Below are 27,905 nucleotides of genomic sequence, written 5' to 3'. Positions count from 1 at the left end.
ACTCCAGAATACTCAGTCTGAATTAACAACATGACCTCAAATTACTTCAAATTAGAATGTGGTATTCAACAAATTATGCACTTTGAGAGAAGCTGTTAAGATGGTTTCTTGCAGCTCTACAATTTAAATGTGTTCTGATGAGTCACTGCTAGCTAGATAGATAGATAGATAAACTTTATTAATCCCAAGGGGAAATTCACATAAACCAGCAGCAGTATACTGATACAAAAAAACAATATTAAAGAGTAATAAAAACGCATGTAAAAACAGACAATAACTTTGAATAATGTTAGCGTTTACCCCTCCCAAAAGGGGTAGAATTGAAGAGTCGCATAGTGTGGGGGAGGAATGATCTCCTCAGTCTGGCAGTGGAGCAGGACAGTGACAGCAGTATGTCACTGAAGCTACTCCTCTGCCTGGAGATGACACTGTTCAGTGGATGCAGTGAATTCTCCATGATTGACAGGAGCTTGCTTAGCGCCAGTCGCTCTGCCACAGATGTTAAACTGTCCAGCTTCAATCCTACAGTAGAGTCTGCCTTCCTAACAAGTTTGTCCAGGCGTGAGACATCCTTCTTTATGCTGCCTCCCCAGCACACCAGCGCGTAGAAGAGGGCACTCGCCACAACTGTCTGGTAGAACATCTGCAGCATCTTATTGCAGATGTTGAAGGACGCCAACCTTCTAAGGGAGTATAGTTGGCTCTGACCTTTCTTACACAGAGCATCAGTATTGGCAGTCCGGTCCAATTTAACATCTAGCTGCACTCCCAGGTATTTATAGGTCTGCACCCTCTGCACACAGTCTCCTCTGATGATCACTGGGTTCATGAGGGGCCTGGGCCTCCAAAAATCCACCACCAGTTCCTTGGTCTTGCTGGTGTTCAGGTGTAAGTGGCTTGAGTCGCACCATTTAACAAAGTATTTGATTAGCTTCCTATACTCCTCCTTCTGCCCATTCCTGACGCAGCCGACAATAGCAGTGTCGTCAGTGAACTTTAATCATATCGGAAGTCTGATATATATAGGCTGAACAGGACCGGAGAAAGTACAGTCCCCTGCGGCGCTCCTGTGTTGCTGACCACAATGTCAGACCTGCAGTTTCTGAGACACACATACTGAGGTCTGTCTGTAAGATAGTCCACAATCCATGCCACCAGGTGTGAATCTACTCCCATCTCTGTCAGCTTGTCTCTAAGGAGCAGAGGTTGGATGGTGCTGAAGGTGCTAGAGAAGTCCAAAAACATAATTCTTACAGCACCACTGCCTCTGTCCAAGTGGGAGAGGGATCGGTGTAGCATATAGATGATGGCATCCTCCGCTCCCACCTTCTCCTGGTATGCGAACTGCAGAGGGTCGAGGAAGTGGCAGACCTGTGGCCTCAGGTGGTGAAGCAGCAGACGCTCCATGGTCTTCATCAGATGTGACGTCAGAGCAACAGGCCAGAAGTCATTCAGCTCACTAGGACGTGATACCTTTGTATACTTGTATATTTGTTTACTATAATGTGCAGATTTAAAAAATTTCAATAGACCTCACATCCCTTTGTTTTATAACTTCTTAATTAGTAAATATTTGAGTATTTAATACAGCATCCTAGGTTTTGTCCAAGTTGTCAACAAACATACCAAATTTACCCTACAAGGTATTGTAGCTAAGATAAAGGGCATACTTCATAACTGCTGTCTTGTGCTCTTTGGAATAAGTACAACCTTTATAAGGTACTCATAAAGTGATACAAAATTAATTAATACAATGTAGAATTTGGAAATTCACAAGAAATACTACGGATGAGGAGCAGATGGATGCTCAGAAATGTCATGTGCAGAGATGTGTAAATGCAGCAGTCTATTTGGTACAAAAAAAGCTCTTCCCTGTGGTAACTATTTTCTAATTACATTTACAGGTATATTAGTGTGCAGGATTAGATAGTTTCATGAACAGCTACCACAATGTGCTTTCTTTCATAATAAACAAGCCTTCCAATACATTTTGGGGAGAACTTGAAAGTCCTAATTAAAATATTTTAATACTCAATAAGATGAAGATATGCATTAGTCCACTGGTGCACTGTAGATTGCTTAGTTTTCTGCATTTTTTTAAAAAAGAAATTCACTGTCAGATTCTTAAATGCTAACGTATTTACTTTAACTAAAATAAAAAAGATAAACAGGAGAGAGGCTCACGAAAAATCTAAACATTCAAAATCTTTTTTTATTACTGTATTCAAATTTCATAGATGTTACAGCTGAAATAGAGTATTTGTTTAAACTAATCAGGATTAAAAGCATCTGTTTTAAATATTTCCAATTGCCTGCTAATCTTCTCAATCTGTTTTGAATAACAAAATACAGGCTTAACTTGCAGTCCAAGCTGGCCAATGATTACCAGAAATAAGGAGTCTTAACGGCGATTAACTTTTAATATGGATTTAGTATGATTTGTTTTTATATTATATACAATATATCATGTTCATTATGATGAGTTATTGCTTAGTTCAAGGCTATGTTTGATAGTTGCATTTTTTTCTGTTGTCTTTCTAATATCATGCTTGGCTCTCTAAAAATAGTCATATAACTAAACCAACCATTTGCAGACAAAACTTTTAAGGTTTATGTGTGCCAGAGAACTGTTCAGAGTATTTAGTCCTTTCAGACATCGATTTCATGATTGAAACAGATACCTATGTAGTAAATCAGTAGTTCTGGTAGACCTGAACACTCATGTAGGAAATTAGAATGATTTCTGGAGATAAGTAAATAGAAGGAATGGCCTACTTGATAATACTCAGACTGAAAAACTGTTTTGGCAATTCTGTGCTGGACTGTCCAAAACATACACCATGTTCAAACAAATGCACAGCATTGTGGGAATGATATATTCCGTTGTTGACATTTAGTGCGGAGCTTTCAGGAAGTAACCATTAACATTTTTTTTTTTGCTAAAACACATTTTCACCATACCTCCATTGAACATATGTGACACAAATTTTTCTTTTTTCCATGGACTCATCATTCTGTGCTGATCCTCTATTGATGCCATCAAGTTTATCTATTCAATTTTAAAATGGTTAATGACTATGAATTTGAAATAAGGAATTGTTAAATCCAGTGAAATGCCTTCCTCAAAAGAAGCAACTGCAGAAGAATTGGTTGGAATTAAGTCCATTTCTGTGATTGAGGTTTCAGTGTTGAAAATAAAACTCCATAGCAGTAAGGACTCAATGGATAAATGAAATCAGACTGCAGATGCTAAAATCTCTGGAAATTTTCAAGCTAATTGTCCATGCCATGTTGAGTAGACAGTGGGAAAGAATAAATGGTAGATTTTGGAGGGTGGTTCCCACTTTTACAAAGCTGGAAATCTACGTGTGATCATACTATGCATCCTAAATGGAAAAACATATGCAGTGAGGAAGAGAAATGGAAAGCCTGTCTAATAGATGAACCTCAGATCCTTTAACACCAAAGATTCAGTTATGCCATGGAACAGTGGACCAAGTTTCCTGGCACAGATAATTTGTAGGGTTATAAAAGCTTGCCAATCAGAAATGTGATCTGCATACCTGAAAAAAGCTTATGACCCTGTGGTACCTTATGGAAACTATTTCAAGAAAAATGGTCGAGCCACTGTTAGGGGCAAATGTTTTTATCACACTGAAGCAGTTCATAGCTGAATAAAATAGGGACAGGATGAGAATTAAAATTTCCAAATCCTAGGTCAGGATTGTCTCCCAGAAGTCAGTAGCTTGAAGTCTTTCCAAGTTTGGGAGTTTGGATTTCATGTAACTTAAGATTCTGTTCATGTGTGATGGTACAGAATACTGTGAGACTAACCAGTGAATCCATCCTACAGCAGGAGTTCTGCATATGTAGTATACTGCTGTATACTTTATTTTCCAGTTAGCCTACAACCCCATTCCAACTTGTAGTAAAGGTAGTAATGCAAAGTAGAGGGTTGAACAAAAAGATTGCATAAAAATGTGAGGGAACTAAAGTATTTTTTTTAAAACAATCCCTTTATTTCAGGGGCTCAAAAGTAATTGGACAAATTAAATACCTGGATATAAAATGTTCATTTCTAATACTTAGTTAAAAATCCTTTGTTGGCAATGACAGCCTGAAGTCTTGAACTCATGGGCATCACCAGATGCTGGGTTTCCTTCTTTTTAATGCTCTGCCAAGCCTTTACTACAGTGGCTTTCAGTTGCTGTTTGTCTGTGGGTCTTTCTGTCCAAAGTTTAGTCTTCAACAAGTGAAATGCATGCTCAATTGGGATAAGATCAGGTGACTGACTTGGCCATTCAAGAAGTTTCCACTTCTTTGCTTTAATAAACTCCTGAGTTGCTTTGGCTGAATGTTTTGGGTCAATGTCCATCTGTATTATGAAACGCAGCCCAATCAATTTGACTGCATTTAGCTGGATTTGAGCAGACAGTATGTCTCTGAACACCTCGGAATTCATTCGGCTGCTTCTGTCCTGTGTCACATCATCAATAAACACTAGTGTCCCAGTGCCACTGGCAGCCATGCACGCCCAAGCCATCACACTGCCTCCACCGTGTTTTACAGGTGATGCGGTATGCTTTGGATAATGAGCTGTTCCCCGCCTTCTCCATACTTTTTTCTTGCCATCATTCTGGTAGAGGTTGATCTTGGTTTCATCTGTCCAAAGAATGTTTTTCCAGAACTGTGCTGGCTTTTTTAGATGTTCTTTAGCAAAGTCCAATCTAGCCTTTCTATTCTTGAGTATTATGAGTGGCTTGCACCTTGCAGTGCACCCTCTGTATTTACTTTCATGCAGTCTTCTCTTTATGGTAGACTTGGATATTGATATGCCTACCCCGTGGAGAGTGTTGTTCACTTGGTTGGCTGTTGTGAAGGGGTTTCTCTTCACCATGGAAATGATTCTGTGATCATCCACCACTGTTGTCTTCCGTGGACGTGCAAGTCTTTTTGCGTTGCTGAGTTCACCAGTGCTTGCTTTCTTTCTCAGGATGTACCAAACTGTAGATTTTTCCACTCGTAATACTGTAGCCATTTCTCGGATGGGTTTTTTCTGTTTTCGTAGCTTAAGGACGGCTTCTTTCACCTGCATGGAGAGCTCCTTTGACGGCATGTTGTCTGTTCACAGCAAAATCTTCCACATGCAAGCACCACACCTCAAATCAACTTCAGGCCTTTTATCTGCTTAATTGATAATGACATAACGACGGACTTGCCCACACCTGCCCATGAAATAGCCTTTGAGTCAAATGTCCAATTACTTTTGAGCCCCTGAAATGAAGGGATTGTGTTAAAAATGCTTTAGTTGCCTCACATTTTTATGCAATCGTTTTGTTCACCCCACTGAATTAAAGCTGAAAGTCTGCACTTCAACTGCATCTGAGTTGTTTCATTTAAAATTCATTGTGGTAATGTTTAGAACCAAAATTAGAAAAAGTTGTCTCTGTCCAAATATTTATGGACCTAACTGTATGTTGTAAATTTAAAGCCAAGTAAAACTGTTAACTTTACAGCAGCATCAGCATTGTAGAAAATAAAGCATAAAACTCATACCGAATAAATTGATGTCATGGCATTATTAAAGAAGTCCTCTTCTTTCCTCTGTGAGTTAACAGTGTTTCCAAAACCAACATAACGGTTCTCCTGACTGCTGTATCCACCTCCGCTAAAATACATTTTTTAGAATGATTAATAAACATTTAAACAATCATCTGCTATAACAATGATATTCCCACCAGATCCAATACGTTAATCAGTGTTTACTAATAATCTGATTACCTGACATAACAATATTGTGATCTTGTTATCAGTCAAAGCATTCTCAATTTCTGATTTGTTCAGTAATGGGAAGCAAGTGTAATGTTTAAATTGTCAGCTTTCCTCCCAAATCACACTAGAAAGTACCAGACCACACTTGAAAAATTGCAAAAGACTGCAAAGAAGAAGAAAGAAAGAAAAAACAACAACAACAAAAAAAAAACGAGCAGGTATACCTTTGATAGGAGTTAAGATCATCACTCAGCCAATCTTCAAACGCCTTATCCGAGGAAGAACCTGAACTCTGGGCTTGACCAGCTGAAGTGCTGCCAAGGAGAGATTAAAACATGACAAAATCTTTGTAACTGAAACAGATTCATGAAGTCTGATAATGCAAATGCAAAAGACAGTTTTGCTTTCAGTGCATACAGTGTCTCAAATTAACAAGAAATACATTTTATGTTACCTACTCTTAACTTGGATTTCCCCTGGATTTAATTTTTTATACCTTATATGACTGTAAACAACTAAGAACATCAAAAGAAATTTCAGATATCCTAGTCAGTCACATTTTCAAATGAATAGTTCTGCAGAAAACAATAACAATATGAAAATAAGACCATCAATTCTGAAAGCATATACACTGTAAGATGGACATAATGCCATGAAAGACCTCACTAAGGATTGAAAATAGGAAACTTATCAATTGCCAACTGAAGCAATTACAATTCTTTAAAAAGCAATGTGACACAGTGAGAGGAACAACCTTAGCTGCAGCTCTAACATTACTTTTCCATGGAATACTCTTGAGCTTTAATTTAGAAACTGAGACTACTAGACTAGTTAGGTTACTCTAATTTACCAGCTAGATCATCCAGCATTTATGTACTCTTTAGATCAGGGGTGCACAATGCGTCGATCGCAATGGTAGTGCAGGTAGATCGCGTTGCATTCCAAAAAATTTTTTTTTAAATGTTAATCTATCATATATGCTGCATATGGCATTTGCCACTTGATTGACATACAGGGCGGCCAGTCTGAGATATCTTTTCTTCTTACACACTGGTCATCCCGCATGCACGATCAAGCGCGCAAGCTACTGCAAAACTCCAGCTGTGATCTAGTTAGCCTTCCGATTTATATCAACTTAAGAAGGGATTTCAAAAAAAATTGTTTGGGGGAGGGTATGGGCTGGATGTGGAATTGGAAGAGGATTTTTTTTTTCTAACAATGTCATAATGGAAGTGCGTTTGTCTGATCTGTCAATCTATCATTACTATTCCAAAGAAGGAAAATGTGGAAAGGCACTTTCGAACTGTTCATAAAAACTACGAAACTGACTTCCTTCCAGCGATCTGAGAAAGAGAAAGGAGAGGAACTAAAATGCATGATTAATCGGACAGCCGTCATTTTTCACTCGGCTGAATTCAAAAGCTCCTTGACTGCAGTATTCGGCTCAACTTATATATGTGAGTAAGCCTTTTCCCACATGAAGATTATTAAATCCAAATACTGTAGTGACCATAAATGTATTGAATTGTTATTGTGCCATAATGGTTATTCAGTTATGCAAGGTACAACAACATATTTTATATATATATATATATATATATATATATATATATATATATATATATATATATATATATATATATATATATATATATATATATATATATATATATATATTGTGAGCTGGAGGGCTGATCGCACCCCAAATAGAGACAGACGCCCTGGGAAAACCACAAACCCTGAAACACTGACTACACATTGCTCCTTATCCTTGCACTATAACGCGTAATACAAGCCTCGCGGTACTCCGCCGACTTATAAGCCTTGCAGCCTGTCAGTTTGGGAATTGATTGTTTGCTTTTATCTCTCTCTGCTCCTAGCGGAACTGTTATATCTGACTTGTCATGGAGCACGTTTAAGCTCATGTGTTTGCGGTGTCTGAATAAAAATCCTTCTTTTTTCTACGTGTCTCTGTGCAAATCTGTGACCCAAGCGTGACAAGTGGTACCAGGAGTGGTTGCACAGATGGATGCCGCCGAAGACTTATTTCAGAAGTCTAAAACATTTGCACTTAAAGACTGGAAACTAAACATGGATGACCCAATCCGTGCGCAAATTCAAGATTTGATACATAAAGTGCACTGTTGGTTTGAAGGAGACGTATGGAAACAGTTGTCGTGAATATATTACTGGCGGCATACCTGAAGTTCTTGAGATGAATTTCTACGCCATGATATTAAATCATTAACGATTATGTCCAGGCGATTAGAGGGTTCACAGTCCACTTGGAGAAAGAGCGGTGGATTTCGTGCTGCTTCGCAACCTGTGAGCGAGCGTCCAGGACATTCTCGCCGCTCGATCGACAAGCTGCAGGACCTGAAAATCTAATGGGGTCAGGTAGGACCCGGAAATCCAGTCGTAGATGGGGCGCCTGTTTCTGGGGAGACAGCGGCAACAGCGGTCGACAAGACCGTGGAGGCTACAGAGCACGTCGGCGTGGGCGTCAGAGGATATTTCGGAAGCGGAGCCGACCGTAGATGTTTCCGATGTGATCAGCTCGGCCATTTGGCAAGAGATTGTCGCTTGTCTCCAGCTCATTCAATGGAGATTGGACTGGCCGAGATTTGTTGCTCAACTATTACATATCCGGATGGAAAAGATGGCTTGTTGATCCCGGTGAAATTGGGACACAGAAATCTCAGCATTGTTAGATTCGGAAGTGACCTTTGTATTGTGAGACGAGACTGTCTTAATGAACAATGCCTTAGAGACTGTGAGACTGTAAAAATACGCTGTGTACATGGTGATGTTAAAGATTATCAGACTTTACTTCTTCCTTTAACTTATAGGGGGCGCCACTTTAAGGTTTGGTCTGCCGTTTGACTCGTGCCCTTGGCCATTACTCATAGGACGGAGAAATGCCCTTTTTCGAAACTGATTAATAAATGTAAGGGACCAGTAGTCCAGTCCACTAATGAACTTGGTGGGGGGGGAGAAGAAGAAGAAATCCAAGACGAAGAACTGGTAGCGGCGGGAAAATCTAGAGCCCAACTTAGATATTGAACCCGATCTCTCCAGCGAGACGGAGGAGGTCACCCCCGACAATCTTCCAGAATGGGCTGCTCCTTCTACATCTTCCCAGATTGCAAACGCCTCGAACACAAACCGAGTGTTAACGAACAATCAGATTTTGTGCGTTTGCAGCATACTGATAGCTCATTAGAATATGCATTTAAACAGGCTCGCCCTGCTAATGACTCTTATTACCAAGAGCGTAATTCCGGGGGTGTGAAAACCCCACACTTTATAGAAAAGGACGGTTGCCTTTTCAGAGTGATCTCAGATCATTTGGAGGGAATTTATTGAACAACTGGTGGTACCTGAAGCACATAGGGAAACTGTTTTGCATCTGGCACATTCACACATCTTGGGGGGGCACCTCGGTGCCGACAAAACTAGAGACCGGTTATCAAAACGATTTTATTGGCTTAATATGGGAAAAGATGTTGAACGATTTTGTACTTCATGTCCAGACTGCCAGATCGTCTCTGCTTATAAGCCTCCTCGGGCTCCCCTTTGTCCTATGCCCATATTGGAAGTTCCCTTTCAGCGTGTGGGATTAGATATTGTGGGACCATTACCTAAGACTAAGGATGGGTACCAATATTTGCTGGTGTTGGTTGATTATGCGACACGATATCCAGAAATGATCGCTGAAAAGGCCAACTCTTCGGCTGTAGCCAAAGCACTATGTGAAACTTTTACTCGTATTGGTATCCCTAGAGAAATCTTAACTGATCAGGGCACACCTTTCACTTCTCGCGTGATGAAACAATTGTGTGACAGCTTTGCTATTAAGAAATTGAGTACTACTGTTTACCATCCTCAAACGAATGGTTTAACCGGCGATTTAACAAAACATTGAAACAGATGATCAGGCGAGTTGCTCATAATGATCCCACAACATGGAACACTGTCCTACCGTTTGTTTTGTATGCGTGCGAGAATCACCACAGGCGTCCACTGGCTTGAGTCCCTTGAGTTGTTATTCGGCAGGCGGCGCGAGGCATCCTGGATGTGGTATGCGTGAGGAATGGATAGGAAACGAGAGAGCAGCTAAGGGTCCAAGCTTTGCAGATCGACTAATTTCGTTGCAAGACAGAATTTCTATGCTTTCCTCTATTGCTGTGGAACACCAACAACGAGAACAGGAAACTCAGAAGCGTCTTTACGATAGGCGCAGCAAGCTCCGTGAGTTCAAACCTGGCGATCGTGTTTTGGTACTGGTTCCCTCGGATCCACACAAATTCTTAGCTAAATGGCAGGGCCCGCCATTATTGAGGAGCGTATGAGTCCGTAAATTACAAGGTTAGAATACCGGCGGCGCAAACCATTCCAGATTTTACACATTAACCTCTTGAAGGAATGGCACGACCGACAAGAGGTTAACACTTCCTTGGCTGCTGTTTCTCAGTCCGATGTTACCATTGGTAACGATCTTACTGACACGCAAAAGACAGAACTGTTATCTTTGATAGAACGGAACACTGATGTCTTTTCAGATTTACCAGGCAAGACTAACATTACAAAACATAAAATTACCCAAAAAAATTTTTAAAGAAAACTTTTTAAAGAACCGACCGGAAAAAAATGAGTTTTTGGGGTTTAGCTGTTCTACCCGAGGGGCGTCCCCCCAAAAAAACAAAAAAAAAGGGGGAACCGCCTTTTAAAACCACAAACCCTTTTTAAATTTAAAAAGTTTCTTATTAAAAACCATTAAAAGTTTTCCAAAAGGGGAATTCCCTTTTTGGGAAAAATTTCCTTTGGGGAAAAATTAAATTTTAGGGTTTTTTCCCCTTCCGTTCAAGGAATTTAAGGGCCTGGCGTTAAAACCCTTTCCTTAGGTTTTTTGTTCTGGGGAAATTTAAAAAATCCCCTTTTTTTTCTACAACCCCCTAAACCGGGGCCCGGGGAAAAAAGAAAAATTTATTTTTTTAATTAAAAAAAAATTTTTTAAAAAAATTTAAAAAACATCTGTAAAAAAGGAGGGGAAATTTGGAATTGTGTTTTAAAACCCCTTGAAAAAAAAGGAAACATTTTAAAAAAAGTAACATTTTGGGCATTTAAAATTTTTTTTCACCCCTTTGGGTGATATTTTGCTATAATATATATTATATTTAATTTTTTTTATTATTTAAAAATTTAATATAATTGTTAGGGAATATTTTTTTAAAAAAAAAATTTTTTTTTCAACCCCAAAAATTTTTCATTTATAAAAAATTTTAAAAATAATATATTTTATTAATATATAAATAATATATAAAAAATATATAAAATATATATAATATAATATTATTATTAAATATTTTAAAACAAAATACACACACATATTTTCATAAAAGCTGTTTTTAAAACGGGATGACAACTCGGCTCCCAGAATTTGGATATTATGAACATAGTTTTTTTAAAGTTCTTTTTAAATTTTAAAAAAAGGGAATTTTTTATTTAGTGAAGAAATATCTTTGTAGGAAGGGTCAGACGGGAAATTTTCCCTGAATAAACCCTTTCAAACCAAACAACATAATTTTGCTCTCAAAAATTTTCCCCTTCTATACAAGTTGAAATAAATAAACATTAAAAGAAAAAACAAATTTCTTTACTCTTATGTAATTTTATATTTTAAAAAAAATAAACTTAGATTTTAAATACCCCAAAAAAGATTTTCTCTCCATAAAATATATCCGTCAAAATTATACAAATTCAAAAAAAGAACTGCTGCATAACAAAACCTAAAATATAAAAAAATGTGTTCCTTTCAAAAAAAAATCAAAAATTAGTTGTCTTTGCTCATATGTCATTTTTGAGCTGGGCCTATCTTTTGCACGGTTTGTTTCTGTTTTGTGAGGTTCTGTGTTTGGGGATTCTCAGGATGGATTGCGGTGCCTCGGGGAAGGGATCCTTTTGCTTTTGTTAGTCTTTTATGAGAAGCTTTCCCGATATTGCTAAAACATCACAAGTTGAGGGATGTAACAGTTTTTTTTTTCTTCAAAATCACGGGGGTGCAAACCAGCCGTTTATCAAAAACGGTTTGGGAACACCGGGGGCGATTGGTTTTAAATTCTTGGAACAGGGAAGTGGGGCAAGTGGTTTGTTCCCCCAGCCTCAATTTAAATCACTTTGTGGGTTTTACGGAAACTCCTTGAAGGGGATTCTTATTTAATTCTTCTGCTTTCTGTTCTTCGCTTTTCAGGTCTTTGTTACCCGGTTTTTTTTTTTTGGTCCCCTTAGATTAAATTCTGTAATTACAAACCCCTTAGTCCACAAATAGACACGCGGGTTCAGTAAACATATACTCAGCCTCCCATGGTTTTAATGGCTCTTTTCAGAATCAACTTTTCTCTTCAGCATCGTGTGAGCTAGCCGCAATAACTTGGCATCTTAAGGTAGACTTGATTACGCGTAACTGTTCGGTAAGGCAGCTAGCGCTGCATTATGGATCTGTAGTTTGATTGTTACCAGCGTCATATACCGGCTTTAATAACAATAATACAGTATATAAAATGATCTGCGGGCGGATATAATTACCGGGCGGATGATGCCGTTGAGTTTGACACATATGGACTAAATAGAACTTGAAAAGATATATTTTTCAAATGTGATCGCGAATTCAGATAGAGTTGGCACAGCTACAGCCTGCATGCCTCAATAAGTCATCCCCTTGCCCTTACTTTTTACCGTTCATCTAATGAATACACTGAGATGGCTTTACCAAAACAATCACTGATGGTATAAAGTATCCATTATTGAATATGTAGTCGGGTTATATATATATACATATATATATATCCTGTACGAAAGGAGAAGTAGTGTGTTAAAAAGCTAGAAAAGAAAAGGGAACATTTTAAAATAACGTGACATGACTGTCAATATACAGTATTTGTTTTGTGAGTGTTACTGAGTGTTGCTGTCATCAAGATTTGATTATCATATTTCTTTCAATCAGGTTCAGTATTTGTAGGATGTGTTGTGTTCAAGTTCATTCGTGTTTGTCAATTGTTGTAAATATGATAGGTTTCATTCATCGATTGCTTTCTTACCATCAATAAACAGCTGTCTCTTCTTTATCTGAGACCTGACACACTGCATGCACGGTTTTTTACACTGTCTTCCTTAGCGGACATTGACTTTTCCAACGTGTGCTTTGTTTCCGCGGTAGTTGGATTTATGAATTCCTTGTATGTATGAGGCGCTTATTTTTGCCTTTTCAATTGTGAATTGGTTTTGTTCGGCTCTTTGGAACTGTGCTTTATCATTTTTATGGTTCCGTTGAGCCACTTGTACATGATCGAAGGTTCCAGCTGTGCTGGTGCCATCTGTGCTATGTCCATGGCTGTATTTAATGTTACCTTAGTCCTGGCACTTAAACTTTCTCCAGTTTGCTGAGTTTGTGTCAACACCACCCTGACCATATCATCTTCTCTCCATAAGCACAGTCCTTCACCCGTAATATTTCGCGTAGTTTGCTATTGGTTGCATGCGCATAGGCAGGCACTAATACAAGCTACCTGTCTGAACTTAATTAAAGTTAGGTTTCATGTCTTGTTAGTAGCAGAACTCATAAAAATGGTTGTATATGTCACCGCTTTTTTTGTGTCCTTTCAATTATATAATGCTTTTCACGGGGGGTTTTTTGGGGGCTGGGGTTTTTTTTTTTCCCCAAAATAAAAAACTTTTTGGGAAAAAAGCTTTTTTTTTTTCCTTTTAAAGGGTTAAAAAACTTTTGGGTTTTTTTTAAAACCGGGCCCGGGAAAAAACCTGTTCCCCCGGAAAAAAAGGTAGCCAGCCGTCCCCTTTGGGGCCCCCCCCCCCCCCCCCCCCCCCCCCCCCCCCCCCCCCCCCCCCCCCCCCCCCCCCCCCCCCCCCCCCTCCCCCCCCCCCCCCCCCCCGGGGGGGGGGGGGGGGGGGGGGGGGGGGGGGGGGGGGGGGGGGGGGGGGGGGGGGGGGGGGGGGGGGGGGGGGGGGGGGGGGGGGGGGGGGGGTGGGGGTTTTGCCATTAAATATAGGTTTAATAAAAAATACATTTAAAAAAATTTTTCCCCCTAAATGGATTTTGAAGGTTGTCCCAAGGCAAAGGGGAAAAGGACTAAAAGAATCCTGGAAAATTTTTTTCAAAGTGGCCAAAATTGGGAGAAAAAGGGGAAAACGAAAAAATAACCTTTTTAAAAGTAAATTGTTTTTTTTTGGCATTTCTTTGGGGGGGAAAATATTTTTGGCCCTTTTTCCCAAAAAATTTAATTTTAATTTAAAACCTTTTTAAAGAAGAGGCAAAATTTCTTATATATACCGTTTGAAAAATTTGGGGGAATGTTTTTAAAAACTAAAAAAAAAGGGAACTTTTTAAAAATCCCTAAAGGTTTGGGGGTTTTGTTTTGTATTTATTTGGGGTTTCCCCCCAAAAAGGATTTTTTCTATTTTTTAACCCGGATTTTTGTGGGGTTTTGGGGGTTTAATTTTGCTTTTCTTTTGAGCCATTTCCCCTTTCACGCTGCTTTTTTTGGGCCCCTTTTATCTTGGAACCCCCCAACCGAACCCATTTTTTAATTTTCCTTTACCCCCTTGAAAAGGGGTTTTTTTCCGCTAGGGTTTTTAAAATACGACCCAACGTTCCTTTTTTTCCGTTAAATTGTTAATTGGGGTTTTTCCCACCTTTGGAAAACCACCCCAAACCCAAAATGTTTCCACCCCCAAGGCCGTTGGGAGGGGTTTGTTTCCAGGGTCTTTTAATGTTATTTTCCCTTTCCCAAAACCCCCTTTTGGAAGTTTAAAAGAGTTTGCACCCAACCACCTTCTCCCAAAAGTCACCCCTTGAATTTTTAGGGGTTTTTCATTGGAACCCCCCGGGGGGCCTGACGGGGCCTTTTAAGGGGGCCTTTAAAAAAGCCTAAAGGATTTTAACCCAAATTTGGGTGAAATTTTTAATGGGTTTTTTTTAAAGTCCCCGCCTCTTTTTTAGGTTTAAATATTTTTCCCCCGTTTTTTTGGTTTCCCCTTTTCCCCTTTTAAACCATTTTTTCCCCCAGGGGGTTTGGGGTCTTTGGTTTTCCCAAGTATGGGGATTAGGGTTTTATTTTGTGCCCCTTTCCCAATTTTGAAAAATTTTTCAGAAAGGGAAATTTCTTCCAGTTTCCTTCCCCAATGGTTTTCCCAATTTCCCCCCCTTTGAAAGGGGTTTTAAAATTTACCCCCCCTTCCTCTACACCTTGGAAGTTTTGGGTTTTATGTTGAGCCGGGAGTGGGGGTGGAGCCGCTTGATTGAGGGGGATGAGGGGAGGGGTTTCCCTTTTTTTGGGTATAGTTAAACAAGGTTTTTTGCCCCTTTAACTGATTTTGGGTAAAGTTTTCCCAAAAACCCCCGGGGGAAAGCCAGAACTTCTTTAAGGGTTTTGGGGGGGTTTATTTTTCCCTAAATTTGAAATCAAAAAAAAAAAATTTTTTAAAATTGAAGTTATTTTGTTTTCTTTTGGGGGAAAAATAAATTGACTTTAAAAAAACCTTACCTTTGTGTATTTTTGGGGGGTTTCACGGTTTCGGGAAACAAACCCGAAGTTTCGGGTTTGGAGGGGGAAAAATTTATTTCCCGGGATTTTAATATAATACCCCCCCATTTTAATAATTTTTAAAATTTCCCCTTTTAAAGTGGGGCCCCCCAAAATTTAAAAATTTTTCCCCCCCAAACCCTTGAAAAAGGTTTTTGGGGGCCCCAACTTTTTCTTTAAAAAAAGGGATTAAATCCAAAATTTTTTTGGGCCAAATTTACGGGAATTTTAGTCAGGGGGGGAACTTTAATTTTTTAAAAATTTAACGGGGAAAACCCCTTCCCCGGGGGGGAGCCCCCGGCAGGATTTTAAAAAAGGGTTTAATTTTCCCCCCCAAAAGGTTTTTTTGGAAAAAGGGCCCCAAATTTGAGGAATTAACCTTTTCCCTGAATTTGGGATTTTTTAATTTTAAAATTGAACCCAGGAGGTAAATTTCCGGGACCCCAGGGAAAAGGTGCCTTTAAGGGTTAAAATTTTGGTTTCCCTTTTAAAATTGGGCCGACCAAAGGATTTTAAAATTTTTGAATTTTTTGCCCCTTTATTTGGGGGCTAAATTTTTTTCCGAATCCGAAAAGCTCGGTTTTCCCATTTGGATTAATCTTTTAATTGTTGGAACCGGGGAAACAGGTTTAAAAATGTTTTTAAAACATGCCTTAAGGGGGGGGAAACAAAATTTATAAATTTAAATTTGGGGGGGAAAACTAATGGTTTTGGGGGGAAAAAAAAAAATTTTTTTAAAATGAAAGGAAAAAAAGAAAACTGTTTTTTTAAGGAAATTAAGTTAAAAAAAACTCCCAAAATGAATTTTTCTAAAACCTTTTTGTCTTGGGGAAAAATTTTTAAAAAGGGGGTCAGGGGGGTAAAAATTAAGAAATATAAATAAAAAAAATAATTTTTCCTTTTTTAAGTGGGTTAAAAAGAAGTGGTGTGTGGGGGGAATCAAGGGAAAAAGTCACCCCCAAAAATATAAAAGGGAATTTAAAGAAAAGCATGGGGATTTTTAAAATTTCCCAAATTTTTCCTTGAGGGGGGAACCAAAAGGAGCGGGATTTTGGAAAAAACCCTTTTTCCCAGAGTTAAACACCAAAGGTATAAAGGGAAATTTAGGAAATTTAGAAAAGGGAAATGAAAGAAGGGATTAAAATTTGGGGGATGAAATAAGAAAAAATTCTAACCAGGACCAGATAAAAAAAAATTCTTTTAAATTGCCGGGGGGCTAAGTGTAATTACCCAATGGAATACCCCAAAATTTTTAAAGGGAGCCCCATGGAACAGGGTAAAAAATGGCAAATACCCCCTTTAATAAAAAAAAAAAGGAAACAAAAAACCCCAATGGGGATTAAAAAATTAAAAAAAAGGGGGGGAAAAACTTTTTAAAGGATAAAGACAAACTGAAAAGGAAACCCCCTTGGAACCCAAAACATGGGGCAAAAAGGAGGAATGGGGGGTTTATAAAAGCGGTTTAGGGGAAACAAAGGAAAAAAAAGGGGCCCCCAAAGGGGAGATTTTTTCCCAGGATTTTAGAAAGAAAAAACATTTCCAAGGGGGGAGGTTTGGGCCCAAAAAAATTAAAAAAAAGAAGGGGGAAATTAGGGGATGTTTTTAAATTTTCAAAATTTTTTTTGGAAAAGGGAAAGAAAGGGGGTGAAACCCCCCGGGAAAAAACCCAAAATCAAGGAACCCGGGGGTTTGGAAATTTTTAAAGGGAAGGAAGGGCTTTTTAAATTTTAAATGTTTTAAATAAACAAATCCCCGGGCCGGAAAAATTTTCCCCGGGGTTCTTAAGGGGTTAGGAGTAATTTATAACCCCCGTACAAAAAATTTTTTTGGGGGAACCCTATAAAAATTTTGGGGGAATTTCAAGGAAAAAAGGGCCAAATAAAATATCACCCAAAAAAAAAGGGGGTTGGGGAAACCACAATTGGGTTGTTGGAAAAATAAGGGAAACAAAATGAAAGGGTTTAAACATGGTGGCCCAAAAACTACCAACCCGATGGGTTCAGAAAAAAGGGAAAAGGCCTAACAATGTTGGTTTTATGGGGGACAATGGTAGCCCAAAGTAAAAGGTTATGTAATTTATTGACTTTGGGGCCCCATTTACGGGTTAATGGATTTTTGGGCCGGGCAAAAAAAGGGAATAACGGGGGTTTTTTAGAAAGGTTCCAGAAAGAAAGCGATGATTCAGGGCTACAGGGGTTGTTAAAGGGGGTTAAAGGGGAAAAGTCTACCTTTTTTTAAGAAAAAGTTTTGAAGGGGGGAAACATAAAAAATTAAGTTTTTTAAAAGTTTGAAGGGATAAAGAAGGGTGGTTTGAAAACTTTAAAATTTTAAAAATTTTAAGGCCCCTTTAAAAAGAACTTTGGGGAAAAAGTTGGAAATTTAAAGAAACCCCACACAAAAAGGGAAGTTTTTTTTACAAAAAGGTGCCCGGAAAATCCAAGTAAAAATTGAGGGGTTTGGGAGTTAGGGCCCAAAACCTCAATTTTATGTTTTCGGAAGAAAAAAGGAAAGTGGATATATGGCACTTTTTTGGGGGAGTCCTTTTCCTTTGGGTTTGTTCTAATTTTAAAAAAGCATTACCTTTCTAACCCCGGGAAAAATTTTGGCCCGGGGTTTCAAAAGGACTGGTTAAAAATCCAAAAGGGGATTTTATAGGCTTGGTTTCCCACCTGGGGGGTTTAAAAAAGGGAAAAAAAAAGGCAATCAAAAAGTTTAAACAAAAAAAAATTAAAAAAATTTTTTAAAAAAAAAAGGGGAAAATTAGTAAAAGGCTGGGTTTTTAAATTTTAAAAGAAGTTCCCAAAAACCCATTAAAAACTTTTAAAAGTTTTAAAAATTTGGGAAGTTTTTTTTAAAAAGAACAATTGCCTTAATGTTTCCAAAGTGTGGTGAAAGAAACTGAACCCAAACCAATTATTTTCTGAAATAATTAACTGCACCTTTTTCTGGGGGCCTGTTTTTCCTCAATTTAAATTTCAAAAAGGTTTTACTTTTTTAATCCTTAAATTTTTTTTTTGGACTTTTTAAAATTTTGGGTAAAATTTAATTTTTAAAAGGTAATGAAAAAAGGTTTAAAAAGCCCCAACATAAACCCTGAAATTTTTTTTTAAAAAAGAGGTTGCTTAACTTTTAAAGAAACCAAGTGTCCCAATTTTTTTTAGAAATTTCTTTTTTTTTTTTTAGATTTTCCATTTCTTAAAAAAACCTTATTTTTCGCTTTGTCTTTTTAAAAGTTGGGGTAAAGAAAAAACATTTCAAAAATTTAACGCATTTAATTTATGGGAAACTTTTTAAAATTTTAAAAAAATTTTAAATTTTTTTGGAAATTTTCCGGGTTTTTTAATGAAAAAAATTTAGAACATAAACGCAATTTTTCCAAAGGGCAATTTAAAAAAGGATTCCAATTTAAAAATTTAAAAATTTTTTTTGGCCTGTGAGACCCCCAATAAAATTTTGAAAATTTTCACGGCCGGTTTTCCTAATTCCAGGAACGATTTAAAAATTCATTTCCCCAATTTAAAAACGGGCCCCTAAAAAAAAAAAAAATGGGAAAAATCCCTTGGTTGTTCCACAAAAAGTCGGGAAGGACCGTATTTTCTAAAAGCAAAGGAGAGTGGGGTAAGATTCTCGGGTTCTTTTAAAAAATGTTTTTGGCCAACAAAGTTTTTTAATTTTGGGGGGGTTCAAAGCGGCCCCGCTTTTGATAATGGTTTAAGGTTTTTAAAGCCCCCCTCGAGCATTCGGGGTTTAACGGACCCGGCCAAGCGGTAAAGAAAAATAAAAAAGGGCAAAAAAAAGGGCGGAGACTTTTTAAAATGTAAACAATCTTAGACCCCGGGGTTTATGGGGCCCCGTTTGGGGAATTTTTAAAGGGGTTGAAAAAAAGGGCCAATAGCCGGGCTTTTTCCCTTCACCTCAGGGTTAAAAAAATAAACCCTTTAAAAGATGGGGAGGCTTTTTAAAATGTAGGTTATTCCCCGGGAATACATTTTAAAAAATCTTTATTTATTTTTTGCAACTTAACAACAGCAACATAATGTATAGCGTTATACAGTATTTGAACCACTGAGAAAAAAAAAAGGACGGTGAAACGTGTATTTTGTGATTAAAGTGGACATTTAGGCTTTAATCTCAAAAGTCCACTTTAACCTCGTAGTTTACTTTATCATTAAAGCAGACCGTCGTAAACGTCATCCCAGTTTTTAATCGCTACGAGCTTTTTGGGCCCGACAGAAGCGGAAAGCAGCAATAGATCGCCACACAGAACAAATTAAATGTATGATAGTCCAACTCTCTGCACATTTAGAATCTTTAGATTTATAATTTCACCCCTGTAACTTCTGTTTTTCACATATCGACAGACAGACTGACCTACCTGAGAAGCGACAGTTTCCACCCCAAACATATAAGGCACTCCATTATTTTCAGCCAAGCAATACGATACAATCATATTTGCTCAGACCCGACAGACCAGGATAAACAAATGCAGGAGCTTAGACAAGATTTCATTAGACAAGGTTATACCCCCAAAACAACAGACACAAAAAAGAAGAGCTACTGCCATACCCAGTGACAACCTTCTGGAATATTAAAACAAAGACAACAAGATCCGCATCCCCCTTGTTGTCACCTATAATCCACATCTTGAAACACTTTGAAAAATTATAAAAGAACTTCAGTCAATGATACACAATGACGAAACACTGAAAATGTATTTACAGAACCTCCCCTCCTGGCATACAGACAACTGCCAAAACTGCAGCAACTAATTGTCCAAAGCTCCCTAACTGAACCAACAGAAAATGGCACAACTCCCTGCCTACAGAAAAGATGTTAAACATGTGCTCACATGTATAATACAGACTGTGTAGTTATACCACACTGCTGACTAGAACATTGCATAAAGGGATCAGTTTCCTGCAGATCATCTAATTTGGTCTACCTAATTCTCTGTATGAAATGTCCTGACACTACACTCTATGTGGGAGAAACTGGACAAACACTCCACCAGAGAATGAGTTTACACAGGTTTTACAACAAGCATGGCAACACAGATGTTTCTGTAGCAGCCCACCTCACCACCATGAACACTGTGAGAAGGACTTTAAAGTCACAGTGCTTACAGTGGGATGCAAAAGTTTGGGCAACCTTGTTAATAGTCATTATTTTCTTGTATAAATCGTTGGTTGTTATGATAAAAAATGTCAGTTAAACATATCATATAGGAGACACAGACAGTGATATTTGAGAAGTGAAATGAAGTTTATTGGATTTACAGAAAGTGTGCAATAATTGTTCAATCAAAATCAGGCAGGTGCATAAATTTGGGCACCACAAAAAAGAAATGAAATCAATATTTAGTAGATCCTCCTTTTGCAGAAATTACAGCCTCTAAACGCTTCCTGTAGGTTCCAATGAGAGTCTGGATTGTGGTTGAAGGTATTTTGGACCATTCCTCTTTACAAAACAGCTCTAGTTCATTCAGGTTTGATGGCTTCTGAGCATTAACAGCTCTCTTTAACTCACACCACAGATTTTCAATTATATTCAGGTCTGGGGACTGAGATGGCCATTCCAGAACGTTGTACTTGTTCCTCTGCATGAATGCCTTAGTGGATTTTGAGCAGTGTTTTTCGGGTCATTGTCTTGTTGAAAGATCCAGCCCCAGTGCAGCTTCAGCTTTGTCACTGATTCCTGGACATTGGTCTCCAGAATCTGCTGATACTGAGTGGAATCCATGCGTCCCTCAACAGACAAGATTCCCAGTCCCTGCACTGGCCATGCAGCCCCACAGCATGATGGAACCACCACCATATTTTACTGTAAGTAGCAGGTGTTTTTCTTGGAATGCTGAGTTCTTTTTCCTCCATGCATAATGCCCCTTGTTATGCCCAAATAACTCAATTTTAGTTTCATCAGTCCACAGCACCTTATTCCAAAATGAAGCTGGCTTGTCCAAATGTGCTTGAGCACCTCAAGCAGCTCTGTTTGTGCTGTGCGGAGAAAAGGCTTCCTCTGCATCACTCTTGCATACAGCATCTCCTTGTGTAAAGTGTGCCGAATGGTTGAACAATGCACAGTGACTCCCATCTGCTGCAAGATGATGTTGTAGGTCTTTGGTGCTGGTCTGTGGGTTGACTCTGACTTTTCTCACCATTCGTCGCTTCTGTCTATCCGAAATCTTTCTTGGTCTGCCACTTTGAGCCTTAACTTGAACTGAACCTGTGGTCTTCCATTTCCTCAATATGTTCCCAACTGTGGAAACAGACAGCTTAAATCTCTGGGACAGCTTTCTGTATCCTTCCCCTAAACCATGATGGTGAACAATCTTTGTCTTCCGGTCATTTGAGAGTTGTTTTGTGACCCCCATGTTGCTACTCTTCAGAGAAAATTAAAGGAAAAGGGAAACTTACAATTGACACCCTTAAATACTCTTTCTCATTATAGGATTCACCTGTGTATGTAGGTCAGGGGTCACTGAGCTTACAAAGCCAATTTGAGTTCCAATAATTAGTTCTAAAAGTTTTGGAATCAATAAAATGACAACGGTGCCCAAATTTATGCACCTGCCTGATTTTGTTTGAACAATTATTGCACACTTTCTGTAAATCCAATAAACTTCATTTCACTTCTCAAATATCACTGTGTGTGTCTCCTATATGATATATTTAACTGACATTTTTTATCGTAACAACTGATTTATACAGGAAAATAATGACTATTAACAAGGTTGCCCAAACTTTTGCATCCCACTGTATGTGCAACTTCAGAACACAGCAAGGGAGAAAAGAATGGGAAGTTAAACTCATGCTCAAATTTAACACATTACAACATGGTGTGAATAGAGACCAGAGTTTTATGGCCAGATATGAGGATTGTTTGTATCTCTCCGGTGACACAGACAACTTGTCTACAGACCCACATTGTATTGAAAAACTCATCAGAAACTTCAAAAGACTTTTTATCCAAACATCTTGCACATACATTGTTTTCCTCTCTTGCTTAATAAATCTTAGCCTGAAGAGGTCTATACATTTTTTACATTTAAAATCTTCTTCTTCTTCTGGCTGCTCACGTTAGGGGTCGCCACAGCAGATCATCTTCTTCCATATCTTTCAATTTTTTACATTTGAAATGTTTACCTAAAGGTTTTCCAATGTTGTATCTGTCCTGGTGTCTATATAAACACAGGGAACTCCAATTTCTATATTACATCTTGCCTGAACAAGGGGCCTGAGTTGCCTCGAAAGCTTGAATTTTGTAATCTTTTTAGTTAGCCAATAAAAGGTGTAATTTTGCTTAACTTCTCACTACAACCATAATGGCTAACACAGTACAACACCCTAGTACAAAATATTGTCTAAAAATGCCTTAAATAGATTTTTTAAATTGCAAAATTAGGACAGTTAAAAGCAGATATTCAAATAAATAAAAATCTGGTTTTAAAAGCAATGACCAGTAGTTAAAAGATTACCTAAAAACCCCATAATTCATAAAAAAAAATTGGATTAGAAACTTTAATTTGATGGTGTACATTAGGGTTCTAAAAGGTGTTCTTAAGATAAGGGGCTCTAAAAGAATGGGCCAGAAGGGAAAATCTTAGGATTAGGCACCCAAAAGAGAGTCTTAACATTAGGCACCTAAGGGGAGATCTTAACATTAGGGACTTAAAGGTAACAATGCCCCACCCACACAAACTTTAAGGTTAGTCTTTGTGGTTGGGGTAGGGCGGTCTAATAGTTCTGTATACAGGAATTAAACAATCGATTTGCAGACTCCGGTCCAAGTCCTACAAAACATTCTTAAAGTAGTACACAAAAAGGTTAGGGAAATTTACAAAATGATCTACTCAGACACCCTGCCTTTGTTATACCTTTGTCCATTTAAGGTTGTGTTTAAATTTTTGAACTAGAAAGGACACATAGGTTTTATGAGGCATCCAAACATATTTTGCAATAAACGAAAGCTGCATATTAACATATGGAGCACTGGTATACCAAGATGGCTGCTTAGACTTTATTTAAATAAAGCCTTTTACTTATTTGTGAGACAATTTTAGAATTACAATAATTCCCATTTCACTTATAGCACTGTTTGGGGTAATAGTCAATGGTATATTACTGGATAATGAAAAAACGTATCCTAACTTTCACAAACACTGTTGGAACAAACCTGCTCAACAGAAAGAACCTAAAACCACCTATTATAACACACTGGAAAAAGAATGCATTTTACTAGAAAAAGGTAATTTCACCTTATAAGTGTATTAGAATCTGGCAATCTTTTATTACTCCTATCCTTAAAAAAAATTTGGTATACTACGTCATTGTTGAATGATAACTTCAAACTAAGCCTTTATTCTTTCTCTGCTCTCTAAATGGGTAGGAGAAAGGGCTAATACCTTTTCAACAAGCTGTAATATCATGTATGTTACTCACACGTAAATGTTATTATTGATTTTTAAAACTGTGCTGCAATGATATTTAAAAGAAGAACTAACAATTCATGCTCAATACAAATTAATTTACTATTTCAAAACAGTGATATCATGGTCACACTGCTGACTCAAGGTTTGAGTATCCTGCATTTGATTCCACACCCAGATTTTGTTAAGAGTGGAATTTTCATTGTCCCAGTGTGCGTGTTAGGTATTTCACCTTTCCTCCCACATTCCCAAAGACATGAAGATTAGGTTAAATGGCAACTTTAATTTGGCTCCAGTATGCATATTTGTATAGGTGCAAACCATTTGATGGACAGATGTCATTATGTGCATAAACTTCCATATGTAAGGATAGTTTCATAATTTTAATAGAACCATAATATAAATTAAATATAGTTTAAAATTATACATTTATTTTTCAGCAAGTATTGGTTTGGAAAGTACAAATAAAAAGATACAAAATAAATGCTAAGAAGCCTCACAACTATTGCTTTAGACTGAATGACTAACACAAAGTATGTAAATTATGACAATTTCCTGTAACCACCAGTATATCACCTTCCTTGCTATAAAGATCTATTTACAGATGTTAACAAATTATTACATGTATAGTGCCATGGTTCCTAGAGATAGGAAAATATTCAAGATGAATGGAAAATGAAAGTCTCTACACAGGAATGAAAAATAATTGGGAGATCTTGAAAATTTTTATACCCCGAGATTTCTTAACAATTTATAAAAATTAAGCATTTTCCTTTGTTAACATGGAACTACAGTATTAAACGTTTCTTAAATGTTTTGAATACCATGTATGATTACAAAAGCACATATCAGGGTTGGGGGTCTTTATTCAGCTTAATTATGTTTAGTACATAGTGATAAAACGCTATACACATAATGCTTACCGATGGACAGATGCTAGTGGAACCTTGGTTTGAGGTGGGGACCAGTTTCTAGCCGATGAAGTTTCAACAGACCAATCTCGGCCTTCAGCTAAAGTGGCCACCTGGGAAGGGAAAAAGAAAAACACACACACTCATAAAACTTATATTAAAAAGGCTATATCTTATTGTATTAAGTTTAAAAAATAATTGTATCACTGTCTGCTCTAAATCCTAACAAAACTAACTTTTAATGGTAGAATTTAAGAGTAACAAACAAAACTGGGATATGGTCAGGGTACTGGCACATTTAGAGATTCATATATAGAATATCATTCATATATCACTTACATTATTTAAACAATATTAACTTACAGGTAATCAATTGTAAGACGTATTGTAATATACCTACCCTAGAGTCACTGTCACTAAATAAACTCATACCCAATTGGACGAATCTTCAAATCATCTAAAACCTATACTAATACAATTAAAAAAAAAAAGCTAATGTATAGACCAGGGGTCACCAACCTTTTTTGAAACTGAGAGCTACTTCACGAGTACTGAGCCATACGAAAGGCTACCAGTTTGATACACTCTTCTTAAATAACAAATTTGCTCAGTTTACCTTTAGTTGTATATTATTATTAATGATTAATGATACTCATCTATGTGAAGACACTGATCACGTTTATGATTTTTATCAACAATGACTTAAGGTGGGAAACAGATAATATCAATATTAAACACTTTATTTATATTAATCTCAGCAATTGTTTACATTTTCGAATGATCACTTCTACAACATTTCATAGGAAATCACCATGTCCCATTTTCACTAACCACCGACAAACCCTTTTAACAAATTATGAACTATGTTGCACCTCGTTTGAACAAGTTATCAATTATGTGATGTTTAACAAAAAACTTTCAGAATTTTAAATAAATCTTATCACATTTTGAACTAATGACCAAATCTGCAGTATTTTTAATAAAATTATTATATCTGTTACATTTCATGAACACACTTTTGACTTTTGAATTGAACACAATTGTTCAATATTTGAATTCAAATTTGCCATGGCACTGCCATGTTGCCAATGACATCATCTGGTATTTGTTTCTTTGTGAGTGGGAAGACTGGGGTTACATGCTGTTCACCAGTGTATTGTAATCTAGTGTGTAACTTAACATCTGCAACTCTGAGCGAGTCCTGCAGATGTGCATCAGTGAGGCATGTTCTGCGTTTGTTCTTAATGAAGTTCATGGCAGAAAATGCTGATTCACAGAGATAGGCTGAACCAAACAGGCTGGCAACCTTCATAGCTGCTGTGCATACACCACTGTACTTTTCTGTGTCAACAAGGCACCAAAAGTTTGGTGCAGCCGGGTAGGCTTTGAGGTGGAGGTCATTTTGCAATGCTACAATTTCGATCTCCACTTGTCCAGCATCCAAGTTGAATGTTACACTTAGTTGCTCAGCAATGCATGTTATGTCCATGTTCATGAAAGGATTGGAAATAAATGACATACGTGGCTCAAGATGATCAAGGTCACGAAACCTGTTTTCAAACTCTTGCCCAAGTCTGTTTATGACTTGACAGTACTTTTCTGCAACTTTGTCAAATGTCTTGGATGCATAAGCATTGTCTTGCAGCACCCTCTGCACAGAGGGAAAGTGCAGCACCTTTTTTTCTCTGTAAATGCACAGAGAAAATGTTAATGTTGGCTTTAAATGCATTTAAAGTACTTATCATATCAACAACAGTCTTACTCTTGCCTTGCAACTCGCAGTTCGGTTGGTTTAGTTTCCCAGTAATGTCCGTTAAAAATGCAAGGTCAAGTGTCCACTCTGTGTCCTCTAGCAGCGAGACGTCTTCGCCCTTGGACTGCAAGAACTCTTTGATTTCACCCAAAAGTGACAAAACACGAAGTAAAACTCGTCCTCTGCTGATCCTTCGGATTTCTGTGTGTAGCAGCAGGTCACCATATTCAGCTGACATCTCCTCCAATAGCACCTTGAATATCCTGTGCTGTTTCGCTTTGGAGCGGATGCCGTTTATGATTTTCACAACGGGAGTCATTACGTGCTCGAAGCTGATCACTTTTGCACATATCACCTGCTGGTGAATGATGTAGTGGTAATGCAGAAATTTTGGGAAGTCTGGGTCACCTTTACAGTGAGCAATGAAACCTGTATGTCGGCCGATCAAAGCAGGAGACGCGTCTGTAGTCAACGCTACCAGCTTTTCCAATGGAACATTTTTCTGCACAAAAAACTCCTTTACCGCGTTATAAATTTCAACTCTTCTCAAGGTCATCTTTAGTGGTAGTAGTGTCAGGAGTTCTTCTTTTGTGGACAAAACATCAAACACCATCCGGATAAAGACCAACAGCTGGGCTGTACTGCTGCTGTCTACGGACTCGTCGCACTGGATGCCAAACCAACTGCACTTCACCAGATCCCGGTCCAGCTGATTGGCTAAGTTACCGGACATAGCCGACACCCGTCTAGCCGTCGCAGATGCCTCCAGTTGGACATCAGAGAGAGAAGAGATTAACACCTGGAGTTTGCCAAAAGGCACCTGAAGGACTCTCAGACCATGAGAAACAAAATTCTCTGGTCTGATGAGGCAAAGATTGAACTCTTTGGTGTGAATGCCAGGCGTCACGTTTGGAGGAAACCAGGCACCGCTCATCACCAGGTGAATACCATCCCTACAGTGAAGCATGGTGGTGGCAGCATCATGCTGTGGGGATGTTTTTCAGCAGCAGGTACTGGGAGACTAGTCAGGATAAAGGGAAAGATGACTGCAGCAATGTACAGAGATGAAAACCTGCTCCAGAGCGCTCTTGACCTCAGACTGGGGCGACGGTTCATCTTTCAGCAGTACAACGACCCTAAGCACACAGCTAAGATATCAAAGGAGTGGCTTCAGGGCAACTCTATGAATGTCCCTGAGTGGCCCAGCCACAGCCCAGACTTGAATCCGATTGAACATCTCTGGAGAGATTTTAAAATGGCTGTGCACCGACGCTTCCCATCCAACCTGATGGAGTTTGAGAGGTGCTGCAAAGAGTAATGGGCGAAACTGGCCAAGGATAGGTGTGCCAAGCTTGTGGCATTATATTCAAAAAGACTTGAGGCTGTAATTGCTGCCAAAGGTGCATCGACAAAGTATTGAGCAAAGGCTGTGAATACTTATGTAGATG

General features: G+C 38.2%; 1 protein-coding gene across 1 annotated transcript in view; it reads right to left on the bottom strand.

Annotated features, from left to right (window-relative positions):
- The window catches only part of arfgap1 (ADP-ribosylation factor GTPase activating protein 1), an 87,780-nt gene that overhangs the window by 19,691 nt on the left and 40,184 nt on the right, over nucleotides 1-27,905 (bottom strand). The window contains exons 6-8 of the mRNA XM_039734457.1: nucleotides 24,717-24,817; nucleotides 5,997-6,086; nucleotides 5,557-5,668 (exon numbers count right to left, since the gene is read on the bottom strand). Of these exons, the coding sequence (XP_039590391.1) occupies nucleotides 5,557-5,668; nucleotides 5,997-6,086; nucleotides 24,717-24,817 (303 nt within the window). The remainder of the gene's footprint in view (nucleotides 1-5,556; nucleotides 5,669-5,996; nucleotides 6,087-24,716; nucleotides 24,818-27,905) is intronic.

The sequence above is a fragment of the Polypterus senegalus genome, chromosome 14, assembly GCF_016835505.1.
Source record: "Polypterus senegalus isolate Bchr_013 chromosome 14, ASM1683550v1, whole genome shotgun sequence".
Taxonomy (NCBI): Eukaryota; Metazoa; Chordata; class Cladistia; order Polypteriformes; family Polypteridae; genus Polypterus; species Polypterus senegalus.
The sequence above is the reverse complement of the archived record's forward strand: the minus strand, read 5'-3'. Positions and strand labels throughout refer to the sequence as shown.